The 21,151-nt window shown below is 43.9% G+C and overlaps 1 protein-coding gene across 5 annotated transcripts in view; it reads right to left on the reverse strand.

The window, feature by feature from the left end:
* The window catches only part of LOC147122628 (janus kinase and microtubule-interacting protein 1-like), a 546,134-nt gene that overhangs the window by 307,382 nt on the left and 217,601 nt on the right, over positions 1-21,151 (reverse strand). For 4 of the 5 annotated variants that reach the window (XM_086007999.1, XM_086008029.1, XM_086008019.1 and 1 more), the window contains one exon: positions 950-1,190. In XM_086007999.1, coding sequence (XP_085864125.1) covers positions 950-1,078 — 129 coding nt within the window. In that variant the 5' untranslated portion in view covers positions 1,079-1,190. Of the gene's footprint in view, positions 1-949; positions 1,191-9,840; positions 9,990-21,151 lie in introns of those variants that run through there. The other variant, XM_086008009.1, reaches the window with a different exon arrangement.

The following is a 21,151-nucleotide window of genomic DNA, read 5'->3' on the forward strand; positions in this document are numbered from 1 at the left end:
CTAGATTCTGCTTCATGCCGTCTGGTCCACCTCAAACCAGCACCACCAGTACTTGGATCTCCACTGATGTTCCTCTGAGCCGATGCTAGGTATCTGGGTAATGCGGCGAGGAGGCGAGATGGGATTGGATCTGCCTCGGCCAGTGTGGTGGCTCAGCGCTAGCAGGAATGTTCGAGCTACCACACGCTGAGCCCATCCTCCAGCTTACTAACTCTTGCAAGCAGAAAAAGCTGTTGTTTTCCCTCATGATATGTATGTGGTCACTAAGGGAGAGATGGAAGGGATTTTTTACTGATTTAAACAATGATACTTTCTCAATTAAAAATAATTAGAACTTAGCCTCGACTAAATATACTACGAAAGGCAAGGATTTCTTAAATCCGTACGTATTATAAAGAGTTGTGGCCGAGCCACTAAGGGACTCCAATCAATTGTATATAATTCCCTTTAATAATATGTTGGCTACAGCCTGAGTCTGTATCTTTGTTTTCACTGTTTACATGTACAGAGCGCGATCACTTTAATAGCGCGGGCAAACGTGATGATGTCACGCCGTTCATCACATGATCCCCCACCGGCGGGAAAAACGTGATGACGTCAGCCACGGGACCGCCCGAGCAGTCCTCGTGGAGCCTCCGAACTGACTAGACCTATATTCGATGTTCTCCTGTAGTTATCCGTTAAACTCTGTTGGTTTTCATTAAACCTCATTTATTTGATCGCCTGAGTGGACCTCAGTCTTTTGGATAGGAACTAGACATTCCGACAGAGTAATATAACCTGGACTGGCAGAGTTGAGGTGACATTAATAAACTGTTCTCAAAGTTTACGGCATCATCTCAACCTCTTCAACATATTTCTGTCTTAGAACATCAGCTGTTCTACCCATGTTGCAGTGTGCAATATAATGTGCCCTCTAAGACTATTCAGTATTGATCACCGTACCTACCTTGCTTTTTTCCTGCTGAAGCTCTATTTGAATATCGGTCAGCTTAGCCCGGAGTTCCTCATTGGCAGCTTGCAATGCGTCTATTAGTGCCTCGGGCTTTTCGCCCTTGCCGCGTCCTTTCTTTGACATGTTTGTTCAGCAGTTCTTCTGTACACGGTGAAGGTGGAATCAATAATTCCTAACTGTCAAAGTCTCACAGTCTATGGAATATCCTCCCATCATCAGCTCCATCCTTTGGAACCTGGAGTGAATACATTCAAAACAAAGGGAAAAGAAAAATCAACCTTGTAATTCATTACAGATCATCACATACAGTACGTCACATCATCTCAGCCCTAGTGCATCGCTGCAGAGGTTCTGCAGGGCAGTGTCCTAGGCTTAACTAGAACAATGACCTTCCCTCCATCATAAGGTCAGAAGTGGGGATGTTCGCTGATGATGGCACATGTTGAGCTCCATTCACAATTCCTCAGACAATGCGGCAGTCCGTGCCCACATGCAGCAAGACCTGGACAACATTCAGACTTGAATTGATAAGTGGCAAGTAATATTCGCGACACACAAGTGCGAGCCAATGCCCATCTCCAATGAAAGTCTAACCACCTCCCCTTGACATTCAATGGCATTACCATCGCCGAAACCCCCGCCATCAACATCCTGGGGGTCACCATTGACCAGAAACTCAACTGGACCAACCACATATATGTGGCCTGCTACTAGAGCAGGTCAAAGGCTGGGTATTCTGCAGCAAGTGGCTCACCTCCTGATGCCCCAAAGCCCCTCCATCACCTACAATAGATAAGTCCCCTGCGCTGGGGTCTTTAAGTGCACTGACTGTCAAGTTAGTCCCCTCCTATCATTCAAATAACCACACAGAGCCTCCACCAATGACAGGTGTAGGCCCAGTAACGCTTCACTGGAAAACATTGGGCATCACAATGGGGACAAAAACCTGACGTAACAGATCTCCATCTCTTTTTCTCTGCCCTGCAATTGAATAACACTATGAAATATATCCTCCTATATCTTCATATAACTAAAATATAACTGCGATTATCAATGCTGCACTGTCACATCACTTTCTGAAAGTAAAACTGCCGATCCTTGTGCGGGCTTTTTAAAACAAAATTCACATTCAGTTGATGTTGATTGAGGTGCCAGTGCTAATGACTTCCTTTTCCACACAGTCTCTATAGCGATAAGAAAGTTGTACTTTGATGGATGGGATTAAAAAGTGCCACCATTAGAGTATTCCACGAATACTATATTGGACAGAACTACAATAAGGAGTGTGGCTGTATACGTGGCAAATAGTAGCTCCCTTGACACAGATGAAAAATGCATAAGGAACACAGAGACTGGCAAATTTCTCAAACAAAGCAAAAACCAGCTTTTAAAATATTTAGTGTGAACAGTGCTCTGAACAAATGCCAAGCCACACAGTGTAGCCTTCATTTTGCTTTATAAAACCAGTCATTTGGTTTTTGCAATCCCATGTTCTCAAGGTTTGTTCCTACCATGTGTTTTGTGTAACTGAACTGATTTGAAAGGATGAGACACAGATATCATCCAGCTTTTCAAAATGCTTCCCGAATACCATGACAAATTGCCCCCTAGTACCATTGTATGATGACACCGCTGTTTCCTCTCGAGTGGAGCACCCTCCTTTTTGTATCAACATTTAAATCTGAACCTTTCTCTGCTAAACAGTGAAACACAGCCGGAATTTCAAAAGGTGAAGCTAGGCAAACATATGCGCCTGGATTTTCCGCAGGGGATTCTCCCGATCCGCCAGTGAAGCTTCAGCACAAAGCCCTGGAGAAATACGGTCTATTATTTAATCTTCTTCCTTTCCAAACCTCCTTCCAATTTCCCTTATGCCACTCACTCACGATATGTTTTACCACCGTGCCGCCTGAATAATTCATGGTTAAAAAAATTACATTGTTTCAACGTATTGTTTTTAAAGGAAAAGAGGGTAGAATTTCCATGGAAGTGCTTCTCAATCTCTAACCGTAGCTACAGTGGAAGATCGGCGGAAACCAACAATGTAAATGGCTGCATGCACCGGCCGCGATTCTATCGGCACTGAGAGGGCAGGTTTGGAGGCGGGTCAAGGGTCAAAATCGTTTTGATTGATGGCGGGTTTCGATCCTGCTGTCAACCTGCCTCCAAACAATTTTCTCAAGTGTCGGGTCCCCGATTTGCGCATGGGCCCGACACCTAGCGGCGGGAAGAGGATTAAAGCCACTTGCCTGCCTGTTAACAGGTACTTGATAGTAGTTAACAGGCTCTTTTCAATTTTGCTGCTTCTGCCTCGGGCTCCCTGATGTCCGGACACCACGCCAGGTAAGTGTGGCGTGCTGTGAGTCTGCTGTAGTGTTTCTGCATTGATGACAGAAGTGGGGTGAAGGATCCAATGGTGCACTGGTGAGTTTCAGAGGTAAGGGAATGTTGGGAAAATAATTTTTAATGCTTTTACAATTTTCTGTAGGTAAAAAGTTTTAAAATCGATGTCTAGTCCCACCTCATTGGGAGAACCTCTCTCACTAGTGACAGATTGCTTCTGTAACCTCACCTGCAGCTGCCATCTGTTCCAGCCTATGGAGGGAGTCATTGGAGAGCCTGGATGCAAGAGCTCACCTTTCTACAATGATTGTCAGTGTTTGCAGCACCTCAATACTGTCAAACACTGAGAAATGAGCTGTCAAAGAAAAATTGTGCGTGGTCCCTTTAAGAAAACCAGCAGATGACACGTCATCAAATGACATCATCTGACCGGCTTCCTCTTAATTGGCCGGCAAGACCGCAGGGCAGGCTAAACAAGGCCAACCGACGTAAAATCAGGTCCGTAGGCCGGATGTAGTTGGGGGCGGGACTGGAAGCCGGAAACCACCTGACCCGCTCCCAACCCGCATCTATTTAAAAAAGCGCAGCCATCGTTTTTCCGGAGTTTAAGAACATAAGAACATAAGATAAGAATTAGGAGCAGGAGTAGGCCATACTGCCCTTCGGGCCTGTTCCGCCATTCAATAAGATCATGGCTGATCTTCAACCTTAACTCCACTTTCCCGCCTGATCCCCATTTCCCTTGATTCCCCTGGAGTCTAAAAATCTATCTATCTCAGCCTTGAATATACTCAACGACTCAGCATCCACAGCCTTTTCAGTTAGAGAACTCCAAAGATGCACAATCCTCTGTGTGAAGAAATTCCTCCTCATCTCAGTCTTAAATGGCCGACCTCTTATCCTGAGACTCTCCAGCTAGGGGAAACAACCTCTCAGCATCTATCCTGTCAATCCCCCTCAGAATCGTATATGTTTCAATGAGATCACCTCTCATTCTTCTAAACTCCAGAGAGTATAAGCCCAATCTACTCAATCTCTCCTCATAGGACAATCCTCTCATCCCTGGGATCAATCTAGTGAACCTTCGTTGCACCGCCTCTAAGGCGTGTATGTCCTTTCTCAGATAAGGAGGCCAAAACTGTGCACAGCACTCCAGGTGTGGTCACACCAAAGTCCTGCACAATTGTAGTAAAACTTCCTTACTCTTATACTCCACCCACCGTGCAACAAAGGCCAACATGCCATTTGCCTTCCTAATTGCTTGCTGTACCTGCAATGCTAACTCTGTGTTTCCTGTACAAGGACATCTAAATCTCTGAACACCAACATTTAATAGTTTCTCACCATTTAAAAAATATTCTGTTTTTCTATTCTTCCGACCAAAGTGAATAACATCACATTTCCCCACATTATAGTCCATCTGCCGCCTTATTGCCCACTCACTTAACCTGTCTATATCCCTCTGTTTCTCTGGGGTTTCCTCCATTTCTCCTGGATTTACGTCCTTTCTCCTGGGTTTACGCCGCTCCTCCTGGCTTTACATAGAATCTATAGAATATACAGCACAGAAACAGGCCATTCGGCCCAATCCAGTCCATGCCAGCGTTTATGCTCCACTCGAGCCTCCTCCTGTCTTTCCTCATCTAAATCTATCAGTATAACCATCAATTCCCTTCTCCCACATATGCTTGTCTAGCCTCATCTTAAATGCATCCATACTATTCGCTTCAACCACTCCCTGTGGTAGCGAGTTTCACATTCTCACCGCTCTTTGGGTAAAGAAGTTTCTTCTGAATTCCCTACTGGATTTCTTGGTGACTATCTTATATTGATGGCCTCTAGTTATGCTCTTCCCCACAAGAGGAAACGTTCTCTCTGTATCCACTCTATCAAAACCTTTCATAATTTAAAAGACTTCTATTAGGTCACCCCTCAGCCTTCTCTTTTCAAGAGAAAAGAGACCCAGTCTGTTCAACCTTTCCTGATATGTATACCCTCACATTTCTGGTATCATCCTTGTAAATCTTCTCTGTACCCTCTCCTGTGCCTCTATATCCTTATTATAATATGGCGACCAGAACTGTACGTAGTACTCCAAGTGTGGTCTAACCAAGGTTCGATACAAGTTTAGCATAACTTCACTACTTTTCAATTCTATCCCTCTAGAAATAAACCCTAGTGCTTGGTTTGCTTTTTTTATGGCCTTGCTAACCTGTGGCGCAACTTTTAGTGATTTGTGTATTTGTACTCCGAGATCCCTTTGTTCCTCTACCCCACCTAGACTTCCACCCTCCAAGTAATAAGTGATCGCCCTATTCTTCCTACCAAAATATAATACCTCACATTTATCTGTGTTGAATTTCATTTGCTAATTATATGCCCATTTTGCAAGTTTATTAATGTCCTTCTGTAATTTGTTGCAGTCCTCCTCAGTATTGACTATTCCCCCCCCCCCCCGCCCCAATTTGGTTTCATCCGCAAATTTAGAAATTGTGTATTTGGTTCCAAAATCTAAATCGTTAATATAAATTTTGAACAACAGTGGTCCAAGCAGGGATCCTTGTGGAACACCACTACCCACCTTCTGCCACTGTGAATAGCTACCTTTTACCCCTGCTCTCTGCTTTGTCTTGAAGCCAGCTAGCTAACAATTCTGCTACTTGTCCCCCGACTCCGCATTCCCTGACCTTGATCATTTGCTAATTATATGCCCATTCTGCAAGTTTATTAATGTCAATTAATGCTTTGCACCAATCTTCTGCTGACCTTATGGCAGGAGGTCGAGAGAACCTGTGTGGAAATTCCACCCCAAGCTATCTCCCTTGGACAGTCAACAATCTCCCCTGAAAACAGAATATCATACCATCAGCATTCCAATCCCACGTTAGTCATTTCAAAATCCACAAACTGAGCGTTTGTGTATTTAAAGTTTTTTAAATAATCTTTGAGAGGTAAAGCGGCAGCGTAAGGTATGGCATCTTCAAAGTCAACATGGATTTACAAAAGGTAAATCGTGCTTGACTAATCTACTGGAATTTTTTGAGGATGTAACTGGTAAAATAGATAAGGGAGAACCAGTGGATGTGGTGTATTTGGACTTTCAGAAGGCTTTCGATAAGGTCCCGCATAAGAGATTAGCGTGTAAAGTTAAGGCACATGGGATTGGGGGCAAGGTATTGACTTGGATAGAGAACTGGTTGGCAGACAGAAAGCAAAGAGTTGGAATAAACGGGTCTTTTTCCGAGTGGCAGGCAGTGACTAGTGGGGTACCGCAGGGATCGGCCCTTGGACCCCAGCTATTCACAATATATATTAATGATCTAGACAAGGGAACTAGATGTAATATCTCCAAATTTGCAGACGACACAAAGCTGGGCGGGCGTGTGTGCTGTGAGGAGGATACCAAGAAACTCCAGGATGATTTGGACAGGTTGGGTGATTGGGCAGAAGCATGGCAAATGCAATATAATGTGGATAAATGCGAGGTTATCCACTTTGGTGGCAAAAACAGGAAGGCAGATTATTATCTGAATGGCAATAGATTGGGAGAAGGGGAAGTGCAACGAGACCTGGATGTCCTTGTGCACCAGTCGCTGAAGGTAAGCATGCAGGTGCAGCAGGCGGTTAAGAAGGCAAATGGTATGTTGGCCTTCATAGCGAGAGGGTTTGAGTACAGGAACAAGGATGTCTTGCTGCAGTTGTACAGGGCCTTGGTGAGACCACATCTTGAGTACTGTGTGCAGTTTTGGTCGCCTTATCTGAGGAAGGATGTTCTTGCCATGGAAGGAGTTCAGCGAAGATTCACCAGGCTGATACTGGGATGGCAGGAATGGCGTATGAGGAGAGATTGGGTCGATTGGGCTTATACTCGCTGGAGTTTAGAAGAATGAGAGGGGATCTCATTGAAACTTATAAAATTCTGACAGGACTGGACAGACTAGATGCAGGAAGGATGTTCCCGATGGGCGGGGAGTCACAGGGGTCACAGTCTAAGGATAAGGGGTAGGCCATTTAGGACAGAAATGAGGAGGAATTTCTTCACCCAGAGAGTGGTGAACCTGTGGAATTCTCTACCACAGAAGGCAGTAGAGGCCAATTCATTAAATATATTCACGAAGGAGTTGGATATATTTCTTAAGGCTAAAGGGATCAAGGGGTGTGGGGAGAAAGCAGGGACAGGGTACTGAATTTGGATGATCAGCCATGATCGCATTGAATGGCGGAGCAGGCTCGAGGGGCCGAATGGCCTACTCCTGCTCCTATCTTCTATGTTTCTATGTTTATGTTTCTTGTCCTGCTGCACCTTCAGTTTAACTTCTTATTTTCACATGACAAGGCCTAATTCAGAACAGATTTTCAGGGGTGGGATTGTTGGTCCGCTCTTTCTAGGCTAGCATTATTTCAGGCAAGAAAAGTACCCCGTTTGTGTCCGTCTTTTAGGAAACTACAGAACGGCGGGTGCAATATTGTTGTAAGTAGCACGGCTGCAGCTTCTGTTATATTTGGTGAGAACAAGGTGTTAACAATGCAACTGACGCTAAAGCCAATGATTAAAACGAGAACTTCAGGTGCCAAACAATTTGCATTTAATGTACTTAACAGTCCTCATACATCTGGGGCTAACTCTGTGTCAGAGAAGTGTCGGCATGAAGTGACAAAAGGCTGCTAATGATCTCATGAAGGCACATGATGGTTACAGCCCAGTAAATGACAACTGCTGCCTTTGAACACCATTTTACTTACTCTATAGAATATATTTATGTATAAAGTGCTAGAAAACCAGAGACTACACAATCAAACCTAAAAGCATTAAAGCACTTTTAGTGGTAATATGCATACTGAGCTGTAAAGAGGTATTTTGCATATCACTGAATGGCAATTTATCTGAAGCCATCTGGATTGTACCCTCTTTATATTACCGAACTGGGTTGAGAGGTAATACTTAGGTAATCTTTCCAACTTTTAAAAGGCAGCATCAAGCTCCTGATTTCAGGGAAATTAGCCAATCCATCACCGAGATCTTGTCATCTTGTACTTCTAGTTAGTTTCTTCTGTCCCGCTTGTTCAGGTGTTACAACATTTTCCTCTCATATATTGGTTTATAATCATACACCACATAGAGTCACGCACTCGCACACACATACATACATATGAATGCTGGTTGGCCTGTGCTTCAGCAACATCCTGTCTGACCAATGTGCCATTAGGGAAAAGCATTCTTATTTCCCCAAAATTTACGATCGGAGGCTCCGACCTGTAATAATTTACGCACTTACCTGGTGGCCCGGGAGGTATGGAGACTTGCGATCCTGGGCCTCTCCAGGTCCGTGCGGGCAGAGGCCCACGTATACCAGCCCCTGGGATCACGTGGGCCAGCCCAACCAATAAAAGGGAATCCCAATTCATACTTATAGGAGTTCCGTACGGACGGAAACCCCATGGGTCGGAATTTAACTCAGGAAAATTTAAGACACAACATGGTAACAAACAGCCAAAAATTTAAGGTAATGGCCCTGAATTTGCGGTCGCTACCGCCTTTGAAAATGACCACAAGTTTGGGATTTCCGCATGCACGCGCTAAATCCCGAACTTGCAATCTGTCAATTGCCAAATAGAAAGATGATCCGCTGTGACTTTCAAATCCTATTGCTGGTGAAAAGTTGGGCTAATTGCCCACCAACTGCGCATCAATTACGTTGGAAAATTTTACGGCTGGTGAAAACAGGCGCAGGAGCTTGTTTGCACAGTGTAAGGGGAGGGGAGTTGAAAATAATTGCAATTTCAGGGCCATAATAATTAGAAACATAGAAAAATAGGAAGAGTAGGCCATTCGGCCCTTCAAGCCTGCTCTGCCATTCAATATGATCATGGCTGATCCTCTATCTCAATAACATATTCCCGATCTCTCCCCATGCCCCTTCATGCCTTTTGTGTCTAGGGTTAAAAACGAACCGGTAAAAGAACTTACCAGGCAGCTGTAAAGTCTCGGTTTAAGGGATGAGATTGATTTAATTTTTTTTTAATCTTGCAGAGTCTTCCAGTAACGAACTGAACTTACTCCAAAGTATTCCCTGTGCTTTTTAAAGCCAAGTACTGCACCTGTCAAATAAATATTTAGTATCACACTGTTTAATTCACAAGTTGTAATACAAGGGGCTTTCTATGTTTCCTGATTGGCTAGTGAAAGGAGCATCGCCCCACGTGATTCCCGCTACGTTTATGCACAACGGCACGCCCCTGGGATCCGTGAGCCACTAGGCTGTGCAAAACTCGGCAGTGTTTCAAAGCAAGTTTTCCCTTGGGGCCTCGCACGAGGGGCTGGATTTTCCAAGCCCCGAGGAGGCGGGCATGGAGGCGGGACAGCCTGTAAAATCGGAGAAAGTGGGGGCGGATGGCAAACCCGTCCCCATCCCGCCTCTGTGCCCACTTGCCAGGAGGCGGGAAGATGTGCAGCTTCGGGTCCCGTCTCCTGGAGGCGGGAAAGGCTTTTAATCCTTTTAACAGGTAGTTAACAGGCAGAAAAAGGATTAGTGCCATTTTACCTTCACAGGTGAAGGCTTCCCGACCTCGGAGAACCTCGCCGGGCTGGAGGAGACGTGGAGGAGGTCTACGGCGGTTGGAGGCACCTGGAAGTAAGGTGTAGAGGTGAGTGATGGGTGCAAGTGTGCAGTGGTACGTATGCAAGGTGAGTGTTCAGTTATGAAAGGTATTAAAGGGTTGCAGGATGGAAACACAATTAAATTAGCCAGACTGATATTTTTTGTATTTTACGAAAGAGAGTGGAATCCTAACATTTTCTGTTGAAGTCACTTACCTTTTTTTCCTTCTATAGCCTTTAGCCGCGCTGGATCGGGAGAGCGGACATCCACCTTGTCAATTTCAGGTAATGGCTGATGGATCCTCCGATCCATCAGACATCTGAAATTTACTTATTTTCAATGTTTGTTGAGTCCTCACCTCAAAGGCTCATCAAACTAAAGAGAATGTCAGTGTTTGACAGCTTCACAGAGCTGTCAAACGCTGTCATTTCTTCTTTCAAGAAGTCTTGACAGAGAGCACGTCTGACGTTGACGTGATCTGTCAGTGACTTCTTCCCTAATTGGCTTGCGGAGCCTGTAGGGTGGGCTTAACGAGCTCAATCAGGGGAAAATCCCTCTGAATGGTCAGGCGAGGATGGAGGCGGGACATTGACACGACAAGCAGCAGTCCCGCCTCCAATTCACCTCCATTCACAAAATCCAGCCCGAGGTAAGTGCGCATTTCGTTCGGAGGTCGACGGCGTACTCCCTAGCTATGTTGCCGACTGCAATTTCAGGGCCAATAATGGCAAAGCAACAGTGCAACATGACAGCAGGTATTGAACCCTACTTTAAATATGACTTCAACAGAAAATATTAGGATTCCACTCTCTCTCGTAAAATACAAAAAATATCAGTCTGGCTAATTTAATTGTGTTTCCATCCTGCAACCCTTTAATACCTTTCATAACTGATTTTTAGCCAACATACAGAAGTCTAATACAGCTCGCTTTTAGTGTCGTTAACATAGAAAAGCATCCCAAGGCATTTCACCGAGACGTATTCAGACAGCAGTGAGCGGCAAGTCAAAGAAGGAGATATTAGGAAGTTTGATCAAATGCTTGGTCCAACAGCTGAGTTTTAAGGACGGTCTTATGTGAGGACAGGAAGGTTAAGAGGCAATGTTAGGGTGAACAGAGTTGGAGGATGCATGAGGACAGAGTTGGAGGAATGCAGAGTCTGGGGAAGGAGGATGGTGTTGTAGAGCTGTAGGAGATTATGGAGACAGGGAGGAGCCAGGCCATGAAGGGATTTAAACATGATGATGTGGATTTTCAATTAAAGGCGTAGGGGGACTGGGAGCCAATGTAGGTCATCAACAACAGGAGTGAGGGGTAGGTGGGACTTGGTTAAAAATAGGATACGGGCAGAGGAGTTTTGGATGAACTGAAGTTTACAAAGAGTGGAGGATGGGAGGTAGGCCAGGAGAGCTTTGGAATAATTGAGTCTGAAGGTGACTGGAGGATGGCTGAGGGTTTCAGCAACAGATGAGGATAAGGAAGTGGCAGAGGTGGGTGATGTAATAGAGGTGGAACCTGGCGGCCTTTGTGGTGGAGAAGATATGGGGTCAGTAGCTCAGCTTGGGGTTGAATAAGATGCTAAGGTTGTAAACAGTCTGTGTCAATCTGAGACAGTGATTACGGAGGGAGGTTTTATTTTTTAGTAAGAATGGATGATAAACACAGTACAAGAAACTTTCGATTTACCGGCACCTAAATAACCGGAAATCTCGGTTAACCGGCAAAATTCAGGAGCAGGTTTTACTTCATATTGTACTTGCATTCCTCCATCTGTTGCTGTGCAAGGGTGTTGCTGCAGCTGTTGCTAAGCTACAGAGACGCTTAGAACTTGTGGCCATTGTTCTGAACTTGTTGCTAAGCAACAGGGTTTGTTGCTTTATACGGAGCTGTCAGCTCTCCGTATCTTTTACTATAGCTTTCAGTTATCCGGAATTTTTGATGAACCGGCACCACGTCAGTCCCGTCCGTGCCGGATAAAAAGTTTCCTGTACTGCCTAAAATCTACTTTTTCTTTACTTGCGAAGTAATTTGACAAATTTAGGCGGAGATTTTCCTGGGCGCACTGATCACCTGAACATGATAAATAGCCGAAAATCGGGCAGGTAAGCACACGGCTGTGAAGGAACCCACCAAGTTTTCCTCCATTTAAATAGGGAAAAAAACTGTGCAGGTTCCTTTAGAGCGAGCGCTCTGAACCGCCTGATTCTCCTGGTTTCACTGTGCCCCTGGGTGGAGAGCCAGGAATGGCTGCTGAGCAGACACTATGTGCTACAGTAGCGAATACGACCAACTGTAAGCTATTTTAACAAACACTTCGCGTCTTGCCCTTCACTCATTTTTTTGAGGGATGTAGCAGATGTTCAGCAATTACTTCCGTAATATTAGCTGCGTTTCATTTTTATATTTTTGCCTTTTTTCCTGGGTCTAAGAATCACAGGGTGATATGGCAGATGCAATATAATGTGGATAAATGCGAGGTTATCCACTTCTGTGGCAAAAACAGGAAGACAGATTATTATCTGAACGGCAATAGATTGGGAAAAGGGGAAGTGCAACGAGGCCTGGGTGTCCTTGTGCACCAGTCGCTGAAGGTAAGCACGCAGGTGCAGCAGGCGGTTAAGAAGGCAAATGGTATGTTGGCCTTCGTAGCGAGAGGGTTCGAGTACAGAAACAAGGATGTCTTGCTGCAGTTGTACAAGGCCTTGGTGAGACCACACCTTGAATATTGTGTGCAGTTTTGGTTGCCTTATCTGAGGAAGGAGGTTCTTGCCATGGAGGGAGTGCAGCAAAGATTCACCAGACTGATATCTGGGATGGCAGGAATGACGTATGAAGAGAGATTGTGTCGATTAGGCTTATATTCGATAGCGTTTAGAAGAATGAGAGGGGATCTCATTGAAACTTATAAAATTCTAACAGGACTAGACAGACTAGATGCTGGAAGGATGTTCCTGATGGCGGGGGAGTCCAGAACCAGGGGTCACAGTCTAAGGATAAGGGGTAAGCCATTTAGGACAGAGATGAGGAGGAATTTCTTTACCCAGAGAGTGGTGAACCTGTGGAACTCTCTACCACACAAGGCAGTTGAGGCCAATTCATTAAATATATTCAAGAAGGAGTTAGATATATTTCTTAAGGCTAAAGGGATCAAGGGATATGGGGAGAAAGCAGGGACAGGGTACTGAATTTGGATGATCAGCCATGATCGCATTGAATGGCGGAACAGGCTCAAGGGGCCGAATGGCCTACTCCTGCTCCTATCTTCTATGTTTCTATGTAAAACAACTCCAGGTGTTCAGTAGTTTAGCTTTTCAAATATACTCTTCATATACTTGAAAAGGTAAAATTTGCAGGGCTATGGGGAAAGAGCAGGGGAGTAGGACTAGCTCTGTTAGCTGTGGCTCAGTTGGTAGCACGCTCGCCTCCGAGTCAGAAGGTCACAAGCCCCACTCCAGAGACTTGAACACAAAAGTCTAGGCTGACACCCCAGTCCAATACTGCGGAAGTGCTACTGGGCCATATTCACATAATCCAGAACTGAAAGTAAGAAAGAACTGTCAGCTCAAAGTATTGGTAAACCTTATAAAAAAAAAGGCAGAAGTGGCTGCACTAAACCTGCCACTGTAGCACTTCCCGCCCTCACTCCATGTCCCCCAGAGTGAGGCCCAACAGGAGACATCAACATGCTGTTTTTGAGCATTTCTCAATGGGTAAAGCTCCCACCAAACTAACATTTTCTCCCCACACTATTGGTATTAAATAGCTTGAATGTGGAGATTAACTTTTTAAAATATAAACAGCAAACTCAAATGTTTTTTTCTTCTCAAAGTTTCTGAAACAACTGTCAGGTACTCAGCCTCTCTTAACAGCTAAGATACACTTTACTAGACAATGTCAGGATGGATGCCTAAAAGGAATATTGAGGCAAGGAGTCAAGATACCAGACTTCTGTGTCTCAATTCACCTCAGACCACAGAAATGGCAGCTCTGGTTGGGAAGGAGGGATTATATTTGTTAATAAAACTGTCGCACAATAATGGAAAGGAATAAATCAAATAATAGTTGGAAAGGTTGCTTCACCTCATAATGCCCACCCAACCTTAAAGGTGCTTTGCTTCAAATTCACTTCTGCAGACACAAAACTTAAAACTCAAATAGCTGACTGATCAAAATATCATTTGTAATATAATCTAATTATAAATTTCATTTTCATTTGTAAAATGGAGAGCTGACATGTGGAATCTATGCCATACGGTGATATTCATTCCGTGATGCTGGCTCCGGTCACTTGGAGAAACAAACGATCTGTAACCCAAGAACTGGTTTTGTCTACATTTTAGGCCATTAACTATTTTGACTTTCCACCATGCTTTATGCTATTGGGAGCGTAGTCACAGTAAGTGTTAACTGGTTACTAACAATAGAACCTAAAGCAGATTATATTTTACTATTTAAAAAAAAGTTGACCCATATTAGTTTAGACTGTGGTATCTTCCTTCAGTATTCTCTCTCTCAATTGTCTATCTGTATGTACATGCTCATAATTCTGAGGATTTTCTCCCCCACCCTACAGCCTCTATGTTAGCAAGATTTCTTCACCATCTTTACGTCTGGGACCCAAGCTGCTGTCATCTCTCTACCGCCAAGATCCCCCAAACAATCGCTGTGCTTCTGAAAATATGCTCTGCTGGCAGTTTTGCTTCCAATTCCTCCGCTGCCCCAGCCTACATCAGTGTCGAGCTTTGCTCCTACCTTTCTGTGTCTCACCACTGTTTCACATCCCTCTCCCAAAATTCTCGGCACTAATGAATTTGCTCCACTGACACTGCGGATGTTGGGATAGCCCAAACTCCGTAGCCCTCCCCGTCTCCAAAATACAAAGTACAAGCAGCAACACCACAGCAATGCAAGGAACAGGATTTGAAGTGGGTCGGAAGAAGTAAGCAGAGGGGAAAGGGAAGGGAGCAATGGAAACATTGGAGAGGAATTAATTAATTGTCAGCTAACTCCTACGGAGAAACTAATGTTTTTTGACATAAACACAGCACACAATATTGCTTCAGAAAATGTTGTAGTCTGTGAGAGAGATTGTCAAATGCCAATATTTGGGTTATGAAGTTTTCCACTCCTAGTTGTCTATAATCTTCCAAGGTTATACATGCACCAGAATTTTTTTTTAAAGAATGCAGTGGTCACTGATTACAGCACAGAATTGCAAACCAACTCAGAATGGGATTAACACATTTAGGATTACATAGGATTACACAGCATATACAGTACAAAAACAGGCCAACCAGTCCATGCCGGCATTTATGCTCCACACGAGCCTCCTCCCTTCTTTCCTCATCTAACTCGATCAGCATAACCCTCTATTCCCTTCTCCCTTATCTAGCCTCATCCCAGGATGAACATAACATAAGAACATAAGAAATAGGAGCAGGAGTAGGCCAATCGGCCCCTCGAGCCTGCTCCGCCATTCAATAAGATCATGGCTGATCTGATCCTAACCGCCAATCCACTATCATAGAACCATCTCCTGAATCTAACAGAATTAGACACACGAAATAGGAGCAGGATCAGGCTACATGGCCCCTGGGCCCGCTCCGCTACCCACAGGGCCATGACCGATCCGAACCTAGACTCATGTCCAAATTCCTGCCTGCTCCCCATAACCCTTAATTCCCTTTACTTCTAGGAAACTGTCTATTTCTGTTTTAAATTTATGTAATGATGTAGCTTCTACAGCTTTTTGGGGCAGCATATTCCATGGACCTACCACCCTCTGAGTGAAGTAGTTCCTCCTCATCTCAGTTTTGAAAGAGCAGCCCCTTATTCTAAGACTATGCCCCCTTGTTCTAGTTTCACCCATCATCGGGAACATCTTCCCCGCATCCACCCGATCCAACCCCTTCACAATCTTATATGTTTCAATAAGATCGCCTCTCATTCTTCTGAACTCCAATGAGTAGAGTCCCAATCTACTCAACCTCTCCTCATATGTCCATCCCCTCATCCCCGGGATTAACCGAGTGAACCTTCTTTGTACTGACTCGAGAGCAAGTATGTCCTTTCTTAAGTATGGACACCAAAACTGTACGCAGTATTCCAGGTGCGGTCTCACCAATACCTTGTACAACTGAAGCAATACCTCCCTATTTTTATATTCTATCCCCCTAGCAATGAAAGCCAACATTCCATTGGCCTTCTTAATCACTTGCTGCACCTGCATACTAACCTTTTGAGTTTCATGCACCAGGACCCCCAGATCCCTTTGTACTTCAGTACTTTCCAGTTTCTTGCCATTAAGATAAAAACTTGCTCTACGATTTTTCCTGCCAAAGTGCATAACCTCACACTTTCCAGTATTGTATTCCATCTGCCAAATCTCTGCCCACTTACTTAGCCTGTCTATGTCCCCTTGCAGGTTTTTTATGTCCTCCTCACTCACTACTTTCCCTCCCATCTTAGTATCATCTGCAAACTTTGATATGTTACACTCGGTCCCCTCCTCCAAATCGTTAATATAGATTGTAAAGAGTTGGGGACCCAGCACTGACCCCTGCGGAACACCACTAGTTACTGATTGCCAGTCTGAGAATGAACCATTTATCCCAACTCTCTGCCTTCTGTTAGATAGCCAATCCTCTATCCATGCCAGAATATTACCCCCAATCCCGTGATTTTTTTATCTTAAGCAATAATCTTTTGTGTGGCACCTTGTCAAATGCCTTTTGGAAGTCTAAATACACTACATCCACTGGTTCCCCTTTATCCACCCTATATGTTACTTCCTCAAAGAACTCCAGCAAATTTGTCAAACATGACTTCCCCTTCATAAAACCATGCTGACTTTGTCCTATTAAATTATGATTATGAGCTTGTCCATTTGATCATTTTAAACCTAGACTCACAGACAATGAAAACGTGTTGATATTTTAATTTCTTTTGGTCCATCTTGCAATTTTCTCTCCAGGTGTGATTCATCACCTTTTCCACTCTCCATCCATTCAGTTACAATATGTGTTGTCTTTATTGTGACTCATGTTAGCAGCAATGAGAATGGAAGAAAAAGCAAACGCTCGAATGAGTGGAACCAAGACCCAGGGAAAACGTAGAAGTTCTTGTTTAGAAAAGCAGTAAAGTCTGGTGAGGCAGCAAGGTTAAATTAACCAATAGAAGGAGGCAGGAGCTGATCGGAAATATGGTAGAACATCACAAAAGGGACGACATAAATAACAAAGATAAAACTGACCAATTCTCATTTTATTGGTAATTAGTTCGTAGTAAATCAAATGCACTGTGTGACATCACTTACGTGGTCAGAGAATTGAAAAGATTCCTCATATTTTCATGCACATGGCATTGTTATTTAGCTGTTGAATTGGGGCTACACTCCTCCTAGTATCTGAGTACCCAACAGGAAAGCTCAAGTCCTGTTCTTCTTCCAAACTCCATCCCCCTGGCTTCAAGTTAAGCCTATTGGGGACTAAAGTCCACCTGACTACTAAATAAAACTTGTTCAGTGGCGAATCAAAAAACAAGCACAAAGTCTTTTTTTTTTCCACACAAAATAGTAAATATTCGTTTAAGAAATATTGAGATGTGAAAATGGTAGGGACTTTCTGGATAGATGAATTAAGATGGGCTGAATGATCTCCCTCATATGTAAGTATCTTGTGACTGTACAAATAAATAAGTGACTGACCAGTAAATCTACGTCTGCTTCTGACTAGAAAGCAATTCCATTTTTTTTATTGTTTCAGCTCCACAGGACAGGCCATTACTGCGGTATTACTGTTGACTTTGCAGCATCTGTTGTATTACAGCCTACTGTATGGAACTGAATTGGTACAGGTTTAACTTTGTGCCTTAGATGACCAATTGTGAACAGGTATTTTATTCGCAGTCGGTGTCAGGAACCAAAGAAAAAACACCAAGGTCCACCTAGTTCACTTTTTACCATCCTGGTAGACGCATGATATGATAATAGAGTTGTTGACTAACCATGGTGATCCATCTCTATCTACATTAATCTATAACAGACCCAGACATGAGGGAAGAAAACCCCTTGTAGTGGAAAGCTTTGGAAATACCCAAAGCCACCTCTTCCTCCGAAGCATCTAGCCTTAATGGGACACACATACAACCTATTTTATGTCGTATAGATTTCTCGTCCTTACAAAACAGCACATCCTACCATGAACAGCAGCAGGAGAGGTTTGCTGGCTCTTGATAAAAATGTTAACGTTAAAATTATACATGCATCCCATTGGAGCAGGACTTTTCAATAGTTTTGATGTCAGCAATGGCTCAATGGTAGCACTGTCACCTTTGAGTCAAAAGCTCTGTGATTTGCTGGTATTTAAAGATCTCAAAGCAGCTGTGATGACCTGTGAATTTATACTTGATCCACGTGCATGTGTGGAGTTTCAAGATGCAAGCCACTCGTCTCTAAAGAGAGGTATGAAATAGCTCACGTGACAAAGGGAGGGAACCACATGGAATAGCCTCTATTCTACTGAACATAAAAATACACAACTTAAACATGAGCTACAAACAAAATACCTAACTGAGTAGGTTATATGCAAAGTTCCCTGTAAGCTGCCTGGATGCGCAGCATTCTGGAGGTCCCGCACAGCCGGAGAGCCGGCTTTTAAATTGAAAATACACACATGCGCAGTGACCGTGCGGGCCAAAAAAAATTAAAGGGAACATTGGTTATATGATTAGCACTTGAATAAGCAAGGCTGGTGCAACCCTGTTTTTATGGCGTGGATGCTAAAACATGCTAATTCAATATTGGCTTACATTGATATTTACAAATACGACATTATCTTTTTTGCCAAAGTATCAATCTTCTGTCAGCCATTCAACTGTAAGACTTCATTATCTCTCATTCTGAGGCAAGCCCTGATGTGTAATAGCATTTCCCCCCCTCTTTTGCAGTTACATTTCAGATCTCATTATTATGTGATATATTTGAAAGAAAGACTTGCATTTATATAGCGCCTTTCACGATCACCGGACGTCTCAAAGCGTTTTACAGTCAGCAGTCAATTTGCACACAGCAAGCTCCCACAAACAGCAATGTGATAATGACCAGATAATCTGTTTTTTTTTAATGTTGGTTGAGGGATAAATATTGGCCAGGACACCAGGGATAACTCCCCTACTCTTCTTCGAAATAGTGCCACGGGATCTTTGAGAGAGCAGACGGGGCCTCGGTTTAACATCTCATCTGAAAAACAGCACCTCCCTCAGCACTGCACTGGAGTGTCAGCCTGGAGTTTTGTGCTCAAGTCTCTGGAGTGGGACTTGAACCCACAACCTTCTGACTAAGAGGCGAGGGTGCTACCAACTGAGTCACACTTGATTTAAACAAAAGTTACAATTTTGACATCATTTGATATTTTGTACTGAGCGACAATTCAGAAACAAACTCAGAAGTTGACACTGACCCAGATTTTAGTATCCATCAATACTTAAATTTCTGCTTTGTATAAAAATTATATAACTTAGTAATGAAGTAAACTACTTCAGGACTGTCGTATGAGGAGAGATTGGGTCGACTAGGCCTGTATTCACTAGAGTTTAGAAGAATGAGAGGAGATCTCATTGAGATGTATAAAATTCTGACAGGGCTAGACAGACTGGATGCAGGGAGGATGTTCCCCCTGGCTGGGGGGGGTCTAGAACGAGGGGTCACGGTCTCAGGATACGGGGTAGGACATTTAGGACTGAGATGAGGAGAAATTTCTTCACTCAGAGGGTGGTGAACCTGTGGAATTCTCTGCCACAGAAGGCTGTGGAGGCCAAGTCACTGAATATATTTAAGAAGTAGATAGATTTCTAGACACAAAAGGCATCAAGGGGTATGGGGAGAGAGCAGGAATATGGTATTGAGATAGAGGATCAGCCATGATCATATTGAATGGCGGAGCAGGCTCGAAGGGACAAATGGCCTACTCCTGCTCCTATTTTTCTATTTTTCTGTGTTTCAAATGAGGCAAGCTGCTTTGTATGAGCAATAACTAAAGGCACAAGGACTCAGAGGACAAAAGAATGCCACATCTTGTGCCAGGACACTCCAGGAACCTCGAGATACAGGGCCACCTCACACCATTCTTTCTCTAATCTGAAATGGGAATTGGTTGCCCAAACCAGAAAAAAAGACTGGGTGTAAAAACGATCTTTTATTTAACAAATCTTCAATTAAAATTTTTTAATAAATTATTCAATTTTTTTAACGTAGTACAAAAAGTATAGTAAACGGTAAAACAAAAGTAGTTTACTTCATTACTAAATTATATAATTTTTATATAAAGCAGAAATTTAAGTATTACTAGATCAATGGATACTAAAATCTGGGTCAGTGTCATCCTCTGCGTGAAGTGCTCATCACCCACAGTGACACTTGAGGTTTCTCCACAATCCCACTAAGCGGGCTGTCAAGTGACTCTAAGGAGATCTGACTGATGACATCCTTGAGCTGTATACACTGCCTACCAAGACCGCCTACTTCCACCTCTGTAACATTGCCCGTCTCCGCCCCGCCTCAGCTCATCTGCTGCTGAAACCATCACCCATGCCTTTGTTACCTCCAGACTCGACGATTCCAATGCACTCCTGGCCGGCCTCCCACCTTCCACCCTCCGTAAACTTGAGCTCATCCAAAACTCTGCAGCCCATATCCTAACTCGCACCAAGACCCGCTCACCCAGCACCCATGTGCTCGCTGAACTACATTGGCTCCCGGTCCGGCAATGTCTTGATTTCAAACTTCTGATCCTTGTTTCCAAATCCTTCCAAAGCCTCGCTCCTCCCTATCTCTGTAACCTCCTCCAGTATTACAACCCTCCGCGATCTCTGCGCTACTTCAATTCTGGCCTCTTGCGCATCCCCGATTTTCTTCGCTCCACCATTGGCAGCCGTGCCTTCAGCTGCCTAGGCCCTAAGCTCCGCAATTCCCTCCTAAACCTCTCCGCATCTTTACCTCTCTCTCCTCCTTTAAGCCGCTCCTCAAAAAACCTACCTCTTTGGCCAAGCTTTTGGTCATCTGTTCTAATATCTCCTTCTCTGGCTTGGTGTCAGATTTTGTTTGATGATGCTCCTGCGATATTTTACTCTGCTAAAGGCGCTATATAAATACAAGTTATTGTTGTTGTATGTAGGAGGGTGGCTAATTGTGGGTCGATGTATTCAGCAAGTTGACCACAGAGCCAATGCGTGGCAAAGCGTATCCAGGCTGAATTTTA

The sequence above is a fragment of the Somniosus microcephalus genome, chromosome 2 (assembly GCF_052327205.1).
Source record: "Somniosus microcephalus isolate GS21.2 chromosome 2, FLI_Smic_1.0, whole genome shotgun sequence".
In the NCBI taxonomy this organism is placed as follows: Eukaryota; Metazoa; Chordata; class Chondrichthyes; order Squaliformes; family Somniosidae; genus Somniosus; species Somniosus microcephalus.